At 37.1% G+C, this 15,989-nt stretch overlaps 1 protein-coding gene across 5 annotated transcripts in view; it reads right to left on the reverse strand.

Annotated features, from left to right (window-relative positions):
- Positions 1–15,989, reverse strand: part of TASOR (transcription activation suppressor) — a 48,936-nt gene that overhangs the window by 2,726 nt on the left and 30,221 nt on the right. For 2 of the 5 annotated variants that reach the window (XM_060022707.1, XM_060022709.1), the window contains exons 14-21: positions 15,117–15,818; positions 12,561–12,967; positions 10,899–11,040; positions 9,590–9,649; positions 4,870–5,660; positions 1,968–2,090; positions 1,044–1,203; positions 461–569 (exon numbers count right to left, since the gene is read on the reverse strand). In XM_060022707.1, coding sequence (XP_059878690.1) covers positions 461–569; positions 1,044–1,203; positions 1,968–2,090; positions 4,870–5,660; positions 9,590–9,649; positions 10,899–11,040; positions 12,561–12,967; positions 15,117–15,818 — 2,494 coding nt within the window. Of the gene's footprint in view, positions 1–460; positions 570–1,043; positions 1,204–1,967; positions 2,091–4,869; positions 5,784–9,589; positions 9,650–10,898; positions 11,041–12,560; positions 12,968–15,116; positions 15,819–15,989 lie in introns of all 5 variants that reach the window. The other 3 variants (XM_060022704.1, XM_060022708.1, XM_060022706.1) reach the window with 2 other exon arrangements.

A 15,989-nucleotide genomic window follows, 5' to 3' on the forward strand; every position in this document is an offset into this window, starting at 1 on the left:
TTTTGAGAAGTGACTTCTGGGCATGTTAGAAATCACTTATTACATAAATGAATGTCCTAATCATAGATCCCTTTATCATGTCAAGATTAATCCTTGTCTCATATGTGTAATATTATTAGATTAACAATTAGGAGAGGGCCTGATCTACTTGGCATGTACAGTTCCATAAAAAAATAAAGAATGTTGATTATCCCGTTTTGATTATTATTCTAAACCCAAGTGGTAAAGTTTAAGCCAATTTTATCTCTGTACATAACTAGAACTTCAACAAACCTCTACATAAACAATATCATTTTCCAACAGGCTAGAATAATTCAGCATCTACATTCCCTTACGGCTGGCAAAAGACATCTGTGAAAACTGAGCAGCATCTATAATTTACAAACATAAAAAATAGCAAAATTCTGTGAACACAATGTTAAAATCAACAACCAATATATAGTTATTTTTCAAACCTTACCTGCCCAGTTCCTTTAGTTTTTTCTGAAATTTACAGTGGACTTTCCATTGCCATTTTCCTTCTGGAGTACTAAGTTCTTCGAGGAATGTCAAAAAATTTTTAAGGTTCTCTGTTAGAGATAATGAAGTTCATTTTAAATTCAATAAACAAGTCACCCACTCCACAACTGAATTAAGGAAGAAGTGTTTGTTGATATCATGTAGAACACCTACTTTCCTAGGTAGTATTTTCTTTCTCTTTTTTCTCCTCTAAGGGAGACAGATCTATACATCCTCTTTGAGATCTAAGAACATAACATCTACACACAAAAAAACAACATGTTGATAACAATAACAAACCAAAAGTAATCCAAGGGAAGTAGGTACAGAGAGCCCTGCTTTATACCAGACTTAAGAGGAAATTATTCGTAAAGAGTAAAAGAATGGGAAAGAAATCTGAGATAATAAAAGCTCAAAAAATGATGGAAATGTACTAGTTATCTGCAACTGGCAGAATGGACAATGCATTAAAGTATGAGTGAGTCACTAATGAGAAAAACCTAGAAAAGACATGTTACATGCTTAAAAGAATAAATAAATCTTACCAATTGTGATTACTTCTGGATTTAGAATGGATTCATCAGAAACGATAAAACCTCCAGATACAAATAACTCATTGTATGTATGATTTTTAACATCATCCAAACTATCAACACCAGCAAAACTAACACAAGGAAGCTTCTTTAAAGTCACCAAGCCAGGTACCTATTTAAATACCAAAATAAAAATAGAAATAAGGACAGACAGACTCAAGTGTGAAGTAACCTACATTAGATGTACTATGGCTCACCTATATTAGTGTGTTGTCTCTGCAAAGTCAAGCACAAAAACAATATTTCCAACATTATTTCTAAATATACAAACCAACATTTATGTACTGGGCATCTACCTTGAACAGAACTCTCTAAGGAAGAGGCACTTAACAAGAGACCTGGAAACACAGAATGACAAATGCTAACTTGCCTGGCCCTGTGAGTACAGTCCGAATTCAAATGAGGCAGCAGCCTACGGACTGAAACAGGAAAGACTTCAAAGAGCAGTAGGACTTGAGACAGTCTCCTAAGACTAGACGGGGTACCTCCAAACCCAAGGGAAAGGGGGACTGCTTCAGCAAAGAGGGGGTACAGACAGGTTTTACCTAGGACATACAAATAAAGGTGATAACAATATAAAGAGAGTCAGCAGACCCAATGGCATTCAAGGAGTCAGTATTCTTAGTCTTGACCATTTAAGCGATAGGTAAGATCTGTGATATGCCACAATTTAAAATTTTGTAGAGGTATAAATATGAATCTCATGAGCTGATTCACAGAGGGTAGTTTAGGTCTCAAGTCCTAAACCTCCCAACCTCAAAGTTTTATCTCCTTTAAAGCTTATGAGGATATTTTAAAAACAAACAGCTTTAGTCTCAAAGATAGTAGGGAGTCTTTACAACCAAAATAAGCAAAGAATTCAGCTTAATAGTCTACCTTGTGAATGAAACCTGCAATGTCTTCATTTTGAATAATAATCAATAGTTTATCTAATTTTGATCTTCTTTCCAAAAACTGTTCTGGATGACACTCTGTATTGCCTAATTTGATAAGATATTCCTGTTAAAGAAAAAAAACTAAATCAACATTTAAAAGCTTTTTTGCAAACATCCATTTAACACGAGAAATGCAAGATAAAGTAGTTAAGTTTAACTACTACTAGACCACTAATAATGATGCCCTTACACTAGGGACCTCAGAGATCAAGTCCACTCTTAGAGAAGACTCTGAAGCTCAGACCTTAACTGGTCACAATCACAATGTTACGACACTATGCAGTCAAAGCCAAGTAAATGCTAGCTTGGGGTAACAGAACCAGAAAAGCAATGGATTAGCCCAGGTTCTTAACTCTTATTACTTATTCTGGGCAATCCAGAGCTCAGTCATTAACCACTCTCTCACTCCCATTTTCCTTTCCTTTTGAAGCAGGCCCTTGATTCTCTGCAGCAGTGTTACCGGTATACTCCTTCAGAGTTAAAAAGCACTTTTATGACTACTGTAGTTCCTTTATCTCACAACAGCCCCAGGATCATTCATACAGAGCTTCAGTATGTACAACGTTACTTACATATTAATTAGCCATGCCTGTCAAGTTTACATCTTCAAACAAAACACTCTCCCATCTAACACATCCTTCCATGCTGCTGACACGGTACTACCTTTCAAAGGACACAAGAGAGCCAGTCCCAGCAGAATTCTCTTTGCTTGCTGGGGGAATCCTGAACTCTGAAGCAAACTGCAGGATTCTGAAGGTCACATTCCTCATTTCACAGATACAGGAGCAGATTAATTTTCTCAAGGTTGGCACGCTGGTTAGATAACCATAAATCTAAACCAAGGTTGCCTCACAATCAGTCTTTCAAGAGCTGTCTACAAGTGTCACACCCAAAGAGGATACTTCTATGTAGCCCTAAAGAAGCATCTTCTACAGTGTTTGATTTTGCTCTAACTTCTAAAGCCTCTGGGCAAATCTCAGAGCAGTTTACAATCAGGTTATGAAAAAGTAAATTATTGTCTGATAGGCCTGCTTGTAATTTTTGGTCTTTTTACATTAAGAAATTTTAAATGCAAGTTTGTGTTAAATAAGACACTTTAACTCATAAAGTAACAAATCAATTTGACTCCAGAAATATTTAGGAAGTTTAAAATTTTATTCATAAAGTCCTGTACTATACTGTAACATTTCTGCTAGAAAATTTCCAATGGATATTGAATAAAAGAATTAAAAGTGCTGATCTGATTTCCTATCATATTTATAAAACACACAGCATCCTTTTCTTCTTCTACATAAAATAAATAGCAGAAATATGATTTATTCTAAGCCAGAATGGATTAAAAGCACCATTCGTAAGTAAACACATTTCCCACAAGTGTGTTACAATCAATTTCTAAAATGCAATGGGAGGAGATGGAGTAATGGTGAGCACACTGGGAACTGTGCCCAACCCACTCTCTCATCTAGCCCTACACCACCATGTAGCTATGCCCCAAAGAGCTGGAAACATGTTGCTGGGGGTGGAAGAATGTTGAGAAGCTCAATGTTCAATCATACAGGGCAAAAATGCAACCAAAAAATTCCTGGTAAGTCTGGTTTCATCTTCCCAAGAAACTACAGGGAATTGGTAAAGGCAGCACACTGAGCACTCTGTTGCCCCCATTTCCATGCTCTTCACATTCTCATCAACACATCACATGAAACATGCTGACGTCAAAGAGATCCTCAAACTGACAAAAGGCTGAGGACATGTCAAAGCATGGAGTTTCTGGGCCACTCTGGCTATACGCCACTTATTTATAGTCCCCTCTGCTTCCTCTAACTAAAAAAGCAGAAACTTATCATGGTAAGTAAATTCCATAAATAGGAGCAGGCATTTATTTTAAAAACTAGGGCATTCCCGGGCTTCCCTGGTGGCGCAGTGGTTGAGAGAGTCCGCCTGCCGATGCAAGGGACGCGGGTTTCTGCCCCGGTCCGGGAAGATCCCACATGCCGCGGAGCGGCTAGGCCCGTGAGCCATGGCCGCTGGCCCTGCATGTCCGGAGCCTGTGCTCCGCAACGGGAGAGGCCACAACAGTGAGAAGCCTGCATACCGCAAAAAAAAACCCACAAAACAAAACAAAAAAAACCAAGGCATTCCCTTAAGGAATTAAAATGCTATACAGTTTAGTGAATACTAATTGGCAACATTAAACCACTAATTGTCCCATGTGTTATAAATTACATATCTATTGTTACAGATTTTACATACCTCTCTCTATGTGTGTATTTTTTTAAACCAAATGCCTGAAACGCCAGTCTACTCCATAGCTTCAGTGCAAAACACATACCTTGCAAGGAGGAATCTTTCATGACTGGGGAAGTGTTTCAGGATCACCATGTTTTTTGATAATAAGGGCTATTGGGAAACCTGGCATGACCAGGGCATCAAGAAATGCCAAAAGATATCATCATTAGGTCATCCTGGACAGTTTTATTTTTCTACCTGATTGATAAAACCCCCTGAGGTAAACACTGACAACTTCATTTCTCTGCATCTTTCCCTCCCCTTTGTTAAAAACCCAGTAAGAAACATTGAAAATCTTTAGATCAACAATTTAAAGGTATCTGCAATATGTATACAACTGGTCTTTAAAATGACACTATGCAAAACAAGATTAAAAATTCTAAGACATTTAGATCACCAGTTGAAATTCAGTTGAAACTTACTAGTCTTTTATTCCACTCTGCATCAAATTATGAAAATAATATGGTCAACACCTAAAAACAAAAATCCATTTTATAGAGCTCAGACCCAACAAGAGAAGTTTAGACAGCATTACAATTACCTTCTCATTTAGTTACCTTTATTTCTTTACAGAGCACACTCTCCTCTTCTTCATGAATATAAAATTTCACAGTATTTTTCTGGACATCTTTCATGATTTTAACCAAACTGTTAAATACTTCAGGTTCTAACTGGCTTATAAAGTTTGAAAGAGCTGGTTGGGCAGAAATGTTTACATCACTGGGCGATTTTGTTTCTTTTTCTACTGGTTCCCGGGCAGTATGATCAGAAGTCACCACTGGCTCTGTGGCATGGTGTGGCTGGTTCACTTCTGCTTCAGTTAAACCCGAAGCCGAAGAGGAAGGCTGCTCATTAGAGTTGGTGTCTTTCAGAGGATCACTACCAAGTGGCTCAAGGAGGTGTTTATTGTTGAAGTCGCTTGAGGAAACTGGTATGACATGCCTTCCCAGAGGGCTCAATGCTATCTTAGTACCAGAATCATTAGGACTGACTGCTGGCAAATTCCCACCCTTGGCTGATGCTTTGATAACAGTATTTAGTTTCTCATGCAAGCCATCTACAAACTCCTGTACAGCAGCTTTGGAAGTCTTAGAATATATGAACTCAGAAAGCCGTTTCATCTTCTCTTGTGTTGAAAAGGTAGGTGTGGAAATTCTGCTGACATATGAAACATTCTTCTGCTTCAGAATCTCTTCTATCTTCCTAGAAAAGAGACTGTACTCTCCTAACACTGTCCTTTCTGTGGTTTCACTCATTGCAGGCGGTTCTGCTGCTGGCACACACTGCTCCTCCACTGTCACCACCTGACCTGTCAACACGTCATCCTCAGTGGTGCCCTTTAGTGTGTCTGTAAATGGAGAGGATGGAAACTGATAATCAGAACTTCTCTGTCTACTTATTACCCGGGGGTCGTTAGGAAAGGCCTCCTGTGGTGGCAGACACACCAGTTGTTCTTCTGGTGATTTCATACCTATATGGGAAGAGTTTATTATTACAAAAGCAATCCAAAATAATAACATCTGAAAATACAAACTAACAAAGAAAAAAAATGCCAGGTCAAGTATATATTTAGAACAAACTATGCATTGGAAGGTAGAATAAAAACCTCAGATAATGGTGTGAACCTATTTCCTATGTGCCCTACTTATTTATGGCTGGTCTTTGTATTTCAGTAGCTAGAGTGGCAAGTGTGAATGTTACTTTCTTTGATTCCTTTTGAAGTATTCAAACAAGGGCCAATTTAACATCAATACAAATTAAGTCACTTGTTTATTTCTGCTTCCCTACCTTTCTGCAGATCTGACTTTAACAGACATGCTTTAAGCAGAATAGTCAGTTTCAACAGCTTGCTCAACCCCTATATTCTTTGCCAAGTAGTGTCCACTAAGGTAATACCCCCTTAATAGGAAAATTTTGAGTGTAAGGCAACTGAAAGAATGCCAAGCTGAAATGCTGTGGGAATAAGTCATCAAGTTAAGAGTTGCATTCAGGATCTAGGATAATTAATTTTATCTGTTTTCAGATTTGCTCTTACATATGGGGTTGCTTAGTGGATTTGCTACAATGTTAGGGACTTCAATTTATCAGGAAAAGAAAGTCTCAGTCATATAGGAAGAGAACACAATTTCATAGCTGCATTAACAGTAATACTTTTGATAGCACTTTTGTTCAGTATTTTTATTTTGTTTGGAAATCATTCCAAGAGAAATCATAATAGCTATTTACCCCATATGAGATGAAGACATCATCAAGCTAGCTGATGCTAATGAAAAGTACGATAACCCGTGATCCTTGACAACTAGCTCAATCCGTAAGAACGTACTTTTTTCCACTCACAAATCCTAAATTCAAACACATATGTTCTTGAAACTACATTTCAAAACAGGAACCCTAAATCCCTTTTTAAAAAACATGGGGAAAATACATTTAACAGCAATTTATAGTAATACTTTATTTCACAAAAAAACAAACTTTTCATTATTTTTCCCTACAAGTTCATATTATACAATTTTATCCTTTAAAAAAGTACTAATTTTTCTTAAATCTTAGCCAACATTCCCTAACAAATTGCTGTTGTAGTATATAAAATGTTACCTCTAGATCAGAAAGTCCACACATAGGTATAGTTTTCAAAACTATAGTACTTTTAAGGTATAGTGAACTCCCTATTCAAGTCTGCACCCAGGTATAGCAGTGTAACCCCTCTCTACAAAAAATTCAGTTTTGATTTTCCCTACACTCACACTTTTCCAAAGGTTTAAACAGCCTAAGCAGCATTTAGGTTATAACATTTTGCTACCAACCCCAGCGGTTACCATGAACCACTGCACCCATTAAGTACTGCAAAGGCACCTGTCAGCATGGTAAGACCATACAGTAGGTCTGTAGGTCAAAGAAGAGAAGGGGAGCAAAATATCCAATGTACCAGGGTAAGAATTACAACTGTATAAAATTGATAAACCAGAAAATTCAACTTCCATAAAATAATTCAGGAATACTGAATGCCCTTCGTAAATCTGCAACATGGGGTTTAGTGCACATGTGAAATGTCAGCATGAGTACATAAGAAATCTGTAACAGGGAACTCCCTGGCGGTCCAGTGGTTGGGACTTGGCGCTCTTACTGCTGGAGCTCAAGTTCAATCCCTGGTCGGGGAACTAAGATACTGCAAGTTGTGCAGCGTGGCCAAAAAAAAAAAACACCACCACGAAAAAAATAAAATCTGTAACAGAGGTTGATCAATGGGGTGAAACTAAGTGTCTGGCCTAGGGGTGGAAGACTTATTTTTTGAAGTAGTTTTGTATTTCTTGAATTATGTACCATGTCAAATATCTGATTTATTCAGATAAAATGTCTTACTTGCATCTTGTAAAACAAATGAGTTGGGAAGGACCACGTGTAATTTTAAAACTTCTGAGTGGTTTGTTATTAAAAATACTTGAATACATTCTCCCAAATATCTCAGCTATAGTTGAGACCAATAAAGTTATTCCTAAATTTTTTTTTCTAAAAAAAATTTTTTTTTAAGTAACTGCACCATGAGGCATGCGGGATCTTAGTTCCCCAACCAGGGATCGAACCCGTGCCCCTTGCAGTGGAAGTGTGGAGTCTTAACCACTGGACCACCAGGGAAGTCTCCCAGTAAGCTTATTCCTGAAGGGCTACAGATAAAGGAAATGTTTCTAAGCTGAAATATAACTTAAATCAACATGGGAAATTTTCCATATTAAAAAACTCTAAACCAAATCCCTTTTGAAAATGCAAATGATCACCATCTAATTTTACTTTGTACAGATTTCCCCCATATAATTTTTATTATTAAGATAGACAACTTTATTATTTTTAAAATGTCTTCAATAAATGATTTAAAAGAAACATATATCAATATCTATAATAATACATGTTTTCTACTATCATTCAGGCATTGTGGTACTTTGACTTTTAAATGCAAGGGGAGTGGCGAGTTCTCGAAAAGTAGCATCACTTGGATTTTTATACTTTTAACCACAAAATATGAAGATGGTATGCCAAATAAAGACTGCAGATGCTGATGGAGCATTATGAAGCATAAACAAGATACCTGATTCTCCCAATGAGAAAGAATCACTGATAGAAGCAAAACTTACATGAATCTTAGACATATTGTTGTGTGAAAGAGCCAAAACCAAAAGAGGACATATGTAGTAGGTTCCATCTATCTTAAATTCAAGAGTAGGTAAAAACTAATGTATAGCAAAAGAAGTCAGATTAGTGGTTACGGTTTGGGGCAGGAAGAATACTGACTGGGAGGATGCAGAAGACGACCTGCTGGGGTACTGAAAATGTTCTACATCTTGATTTGGGTGGTGGTCACCTAAGTGTTTACATATGTAAGAATTCATCAAGCTGTCTACTGAAGATTTATGCACTTTCCTGTATGTCATATCAATATATCTGTTCTTCCTGCTTTGTTTTTTTCAATCGTCTTTTCCTAGGAGGAGAGAAAGATCATCTTGAAGAAAACTATTAACTCAAAGTTTTTCTTAATTCCCAAAAGAGAGGAATAACCATAAAGATCTACTAAAATTAGTCATTTAGCTTTTCTTCCGAATTAAAAAAAAACACCACCACAAGATTTCTGAAAGAGTAAGACAAAATGAAATGGAAACAAAAAAGACGCAGACCAAACTCCAACCAAGAAGAATCTGCCTATGGCCATCTGCAGGGATGCTGAATTGACTTGAGTTTAGACAAAAGAGACTGTCTTCTAGGCACCTACTACAACTAGCTAATCAGTAATATCTATAAATGTTTCTGGAATCCAAAAGTTTCCTAATCTCTTAAGACTATCTGCAGAAATTAGCTTTACAATTAGCAAAAGAAGAATTGAGTCAAAAAAATTCAAGATTAGGAATAATGTACCTAAATGATACATGGCCTCACCTCCTCGTATTTTTTAAATTTAAGAGAAACTCGAAGACTGCTTCTTGTAAGATGTCCTGTAGAAATGGATTAAGAAAAATATTCTGGTCTTCCCAAGTCATCATATCAGACAGAATCTACTGTAGGTCAAAAAAACTTAATCTCTATGAATATTCAGTGACTCCCTTGAATACATTCTTTGTATAAGAATATTTGATATAAATCAATTAATGATTTAAATACAAATATGATATTGTCCAAATTTTCTGTAATTAACAGACTTAAACTGATGCCCTCCAGATAGAGGACCAGAACTGCAAGTAGCAATTCTGAAGAAGGGCACATTGGGAGGAAAAGCAAAGAGAGCCTTCTCACCTGGTGTTTGTTTCTCACCATGTTTCCCCAGCTGGTCTTCTGGGCTTCTTGCATTCCCTCCTGAGGGAAAGCATCCATTAGATTTGTAGACTCTCTTCAGGTACTGGTGACAACCTTTTAAAGCACCTTTCAGATAACCCCAAATGCTAACAAATTCAAGTATTCCCTCTTCTGCCTAAAATAATCCTGAAGGGTCATTAAGAAATGGGAAGTTGCTTCCCTTTCCATTCAGGTGATGATGGAATATCAACACCTAGATGTTGTGCCTTCAAATGGCTCTGAAACCAGCTATGAAGGTGTCTAAATGAGGAAGGTTAGGATAATCACCTGTACAGACTACTCCCCTATTCTGTTTTTCCAACTCAAGCCAACTTCTCCAGGTCAGGAGTACCAGCTGCCGCTCTACGATCACTTCTAGGCCTCTTGCCCTCTCTGATAAGGTACTAAGTAGAGAATGGTGCTGAAGCCCATGGAAACTCATCAAGTTTTAGAAATTCTTTGCAGAGTCCTTGGAGGTCTCAGTAGCTTCTAGGTCACAAGCTAGAAAGTATATTTCAGTCGACTTTCTAGCAAAAACTGTTTGTTTTCCTTTTTAAAGGTTAAATAAAGATCTAGGAATGGAAAAGATGTGCCCTGGAAATATTTCCCCAAATGCTTAGCTAACGAAGATGAATAAGAACTTGGAATATTAACAGTATCTGCATATGTGTGTGTATGTGTTTGTACAGAGAAATTAGAATACTGCAAAATGATCTTTCAACATCTGCTAAACTATATTCTTGCCTCATGGTTCAATAAGTTTTCTAGGGATATTTACATTTAATCATTTCAGGCCATTCTCTACAATGATCCAATTTCTCTCAAATTCTCCAATATTAAGAACTCAAATTTCTTTCAAACAGATGAACCTTAACATGACCACTTCTTAGACGACAGCTTGTGAAGTTTAATAATTTGAGAAGACAGCATATAATTGGCTGCCCAAAGACCCTCATTTCATCTCTGCAGCTACCTCACCTTATTAGAAACCCAATTTCTGATAACAATTTTCATTTGCAAGTTGCATGTTCAACTCCATCGGGAGAGTAAGGATATTTTAAATCCCTCTGTTTTTAATAGGCTCTTTTGCAGATACTGACCAAGAACAGCAACACTCAATGATGAATATCACATTGCTCAAAAATAAGATACCGAAGATGTCAGAGCCAAGCAAGACCCAAGAGTGGAATCTAGAAAAGACAAAACCCTTCAGGAAACTGGTCCCTAAGTAAAACCAAGCAAACCTAAGTCCCAGTATACTTGTTCTTACCTGTAATTGGAATCAGTTTCCAATGTATTTCAGTCTCTTCAACATTATTTGACTTAGATTGTCTACGGAATCCATGTTCAATGGGAACAGTGGGACACAAACTGCAATCTTCAAAATTACTCATGCTAATTAAATTTGGATCCTAAAAATTAGAGTACAGATTCAATACCTTTCTTTTTAATTAATTTTAATGTCAAGAAAAAACAACTATTTTTTCACAGCAAATTTACAAGCTTCAACCTGAACATTACAAGCAAGTAAAATCAACATGGTGAAGTTATAATGCTCTAATCTCAAACTAGAACATAATTTTTTCTCTCAAAACGTAATTGTTTGATTTACAGCAGAGGTTGGTAAACTTTTTCAGTAAAGCACCCAATATTTTAGGCTTTGCAGGCCAGACACTCAGCTCTGCCATTGAAATGCAAAAGCAGCCATAAGCAATACCTAAATGAATGGGCATGACTGTGTTCCAATCAAATTTTAGTTACAAAAATAGGCAGTGGGCTGGGTTTGGTCCATGCCCCCATCAACACAATTTAGAGTTTTAAATATGTCAGGAAATGGTAACAATATAGGTTAGTTTCTTAGTGCCTACCTTACACATGCCTCCAACTGAGATCCCTGTCTTCATCCTCCCCATAAAATAAATATCCCCAAACTACATGTAGGAAGCCTGGGGACATGCATATGACTTTAAAAAAATTTTTTTTCTTTTGGCTGAGCCACGTAGCATACAGGATCTTAGTTCCCTGATCAGGGATCGAACCCGTGCCCCCTGCAGTGGAAGCAGAGTCTTAACCACTGGACAGCCACGGAAGTCCCATGATGCATATGACTTTTACTCAAAGACAGGGAAGAGAAAAATGGAAGAAAGTAAATTAGGAACAAGTTTTTAGGAACATGGTGCCATCCTGGTACAGTTCCCCAAGTGATGCAACCACTTCTTGGGAAGGGGGGAGCTGGGGAGATTAGGCTACTTCTCAGCTAGATATCAGTACTCTAAGCACCTATCATAAACTGGATGCCCTGTCAAGCATGGCTGAGGGTTACCTCAGAGGTAATCCTAAAGGCCACTCATTTTCCATTGCATGAGAAATACAAAGTATTTAACCTTGTTTCTAACTGGTACACTGACTTTGGTCACCTCATCTGCCTCACCTATGGGTTCTGGTACTGCCAGCAGAAAGCCAGTGTTTTGAGGACTCAATTTTATTATGAAATGATAGAGAATTAACTCCAGTAAGCCATTCCTGACAAATAGATGGTCCAGCCTTCACTTTAACACAATGGTAAATTTCAGACTACACATAAAGCTTATGAGCAGGAAGGAAAACACTTCTGCGTTTATCTCTGTGTAACAAGGAATAACTTAGAAATACTATCCTGCACAGACAGCATTACTGAAATGTGTATCATTTCTTTGTGAAAAGGAAAAACAAGCACATTCACCCTTTTTTTTTTAATTCTTAAAAAAATTTTTTGGCTGTGCCATGCAGCATGTGGGATCTTAGTTCCCTGACCAGGGATCAAACCCGTGGCCCCCTGCAATGGAAGCGCAGAGTCCTAACCACTGGGCCACCAGGGAATTCCCCCCACATCCTCCCTTTCATACACACATTCACAAAAGCAAACAAAGATAACCAATAGATATAGGCTTACTTCTTTCAAATGTAGTTTATGGTCAGTGCCTACTTCACTGGTAGAAACAGCAAGAGGATACTTTAAAGATGATGTATCAACTTCTAGCAGTGGGCTCTGAGTATCCTTAAAATGTGCACTTTCCATTTTTACACCAGTAGGCTGCTCATATTCTTTCTTATCCAGGGTAGAGTTCAACTCATATTCATGCTTTTGCCTCATCTCTTCATAGGCACCATCAGAGCTCAATCCTAAGGCCTTGTTGACTGTGTCTGTCAGGGATGCATCAGAATGACGTGCATTTGCTAGTGTTTCTGATAGCCAATTAAACAACCTATGGATGTCAGCAATGCTAGAGTTAGAGGTATCCTGCTGCTGCCGTCTCAAGTCAGCATCATGCCCAAGTGAGCCAACAGGCTGTGGAGACTCTGAAGGGAAAAGAGAAAGAGACATCTCTTAAAGTCTGGAAGGCAAGCATAAAAATTAATTATCATATAACATTTATAGGCAGGAACTCAATCAAACCACCTGCTTAGAGTTTACAGGTATATCCGTCCCTTACTTTCCAAATATGACTGGTTCTAAAATTTTGCACACAGGTCAAAATTCCCATTAAATGAAGGTTTATTTTCATCATAATTTGAAAATTCTATTAAAAATGAGCTCAAATATTATGTTGGTAATATGGATAATATACATAAATAACTGTACTGTAGTTACCTTAAACTCTATCACCAAAATCCTAAAATCAGTGAGGTACTTGACAACAGAAAAATACCTACACAACTATTTTGCAAAATGTTAGAGAAGGGTATGCAGATTACTCTTAAATCTTCTAAAAATATAAAAACAACAAAAACCCATGATTTTATCTGATTTTGATCTCTCCCATTCTGTACATAAAATACTGGCTAACCTTTTCATAATCTAAGCTTTATCTTAAATGACTAGATTACTTAATTCATAACAAAGCTGAGATATTAGAGATACAAAATCACCCCAAAGAAATCTACACCAATCTTGCACTAAGAACAAAAAGGACTATGAGAGAAAACATGTTAGACATGGCTCCAAGCAGGTATAAATCTGGGTTATCTGCACCACCAGTATATTTAAAAACTTGCAAAGGGAGGAGACATTCAGAAAGGCGTGTGCTTTAATGCTGAAGGAGGGTAGAGCCAGGGTAGATATCAGGATTCCGATTTAGGTAGTGTATATGTACCACAGGCAAAAAAAAAGTTAGAAACAACAGGGTACATACTGTATGATTCTAATTATATGAAATTATAGAGAAGGCAAAATAATCTATAGAGACAGAAAGCAGATCAGCGGTGGAGTGGAATGAGATAAACTACAAAGAAGAACAAGGCAACATTTGGGGGTAATGAAAAATGTCCTATATATTGGAGTAGTGGTAACACAGCTATAAAAAAACTCATTAGACTGTGCACTTAAAATGAGTACATTGTATATAATTCATACTTTAAAAAGTTGATGTTAAACGCAGTAGGGGAGACAGAAGGCTACCTCTTAATGAGTGGGCTCACCACCAAATCAAGATCAGAATGTTTTAAAAGTTAGAATCTAACCTTTAAATCTCTACTTTCAGGATCAGAAATAAAGTGTGCAAAATGATAAGAAACAAACACAAGTGAGGAACACCTAGATATGCAACTCTATCACTAGTTCTACTTTAACCTATCTACCCCTTTTCCCCTGCCCCATTTCTCCTTTGGTCTATTATAACCAGCATAGCTTTCCCACCATTTTAATTACTGATAAAGCCCGATTTCCACCCACAAATATTTTTTCACACATACAAATTTGCCAATTATCAGCTAAAATGGTGCCAAAATTTAAGTACCTTGCCTATTATGTGTTCAGTGCTAGGAAATATAGCTGACTTTAGGAACAATGTTTGGAGTTAGTCAGAAGTGAGTTCAAACATGGATCAGTGAACTCATAACTTTAGGTAAAATTATTTAACTTCTCTGAGATGGCTTCCTCATCTGTAAAATAAGGATAATAATGTCTACCAATCAAGAACTAAATGAGTCCATACATGTAAAGCAGCTAGCACATAGTAAGCACTTAACTCTCAGGACACAGGTCAACAGTATTAGACAGTATGGATCAGTAAGCACCGTCAGGTTCAGCACAGAGCAGAAATCCAGCATAAGCTAAAGGAGATGAAAACCATCGAGGAGAACAGCCAGAAAGCTAAGGAGGGTTATGAACTGCAAAGATATGAGCCTTGAGAGAAATGAAAGATGCTTCAGGAAAAAAGAAAGAAGTAAAGGGCTGACCATGACATGTTCTGAGAAAAGTGCCTTAACCAAGGAGAGTGGGAAACATGGCTACCCAGGCTGGACGTGGCCAGTCTTTAACAAAGCCTTGAAAAACGAATACAGAAGCTGAGATTGGCAGCAAAAGTTCCTTTATAAAAACAGGGGACTGCCTAGATTGGCTCTCAGGCTATAATTAGCAAACCCTTGTATGAGGAGAAAGGACAGAACTATTTTACTATGTTTTTGGTTGTTACTTTTATACTATATAAAAACAATTCTGATATTTTACCTTCATACAGATGGCAATTTTCAGATAAATTACTGGTTTTGGCGAGCTTTCTCATATTTTCAGGTAGATCCTCAAGCTTCCTCTTCAAGACAGTTTTGCTTCTCATATCTTCTTTGTCTGAGTCCCCACCCACATTTTTTTTCCTACACTGAATTAAATTAATCAATTCTTTGACTCTATCCTTATCATAATCCAAAGAGTGAGATGACTTCTGCTTTCCAGGTGTAATAGTTTCACCCCTTGAGTTATTTCGTTTTCCGAATTTCATTTTTGTACCATTCATTTCTTCTTCTTGGCCTTCATAATCTGAAAGTGGACTAAACTGTTGAAGTTTTCTATTTTCTTCAAATAGCTCTTTTAATTTATAAATAGGTAACTGATACATTTCAGGCCGAAAAATATAGGTATGCAAACAATTATCAATATGGGATTTATTTCTTGGAGCTGAATATAAAAATTTTTTATCATCTAATCGTGAATCATATGGAAACATGATAAACTCTCGTTTACCTGAACCAAAACCTCGCTTAAAAAATTCACTTACATACTTTTCAACAACAGAATGAAAATTTATAGTATTTATATTTTTGAATTCCTTTCGACACTGAATCAAAGCAAACTGTAAAAATTGAGTTATTTTTAATACATCTGGTATGCTCTCACGTCTCTCCTGTGGTGCTGCACTGGTTGAACCTTTCTGTGCTGTAAACAAACAAAAAAGCAAACCATGTTAGCAATCAAGAAATTAGTCAAGTACAGATCTACATACTGTCAAAGCAATGTAACAACATCCATACATTAATGGTGGACCAAACCAGTATGTACCCTAATACATATATGTTATATAGGGATATATGAATAGCATGCTTCTAA

This window comes from Delphinus delphis, chromosome 10 (genome assembly GCF_949987515.2).
Source record: "Delphinus delphis chromosome 10, mDelDel1.2, whole genome shotgun sequence".
Lineage (NCBI taxonomy): Eukaryota > Metazoa > Chordata > Mammalia > Artiodactyla > Delphinidae > Delphinus > Delphinus delphis.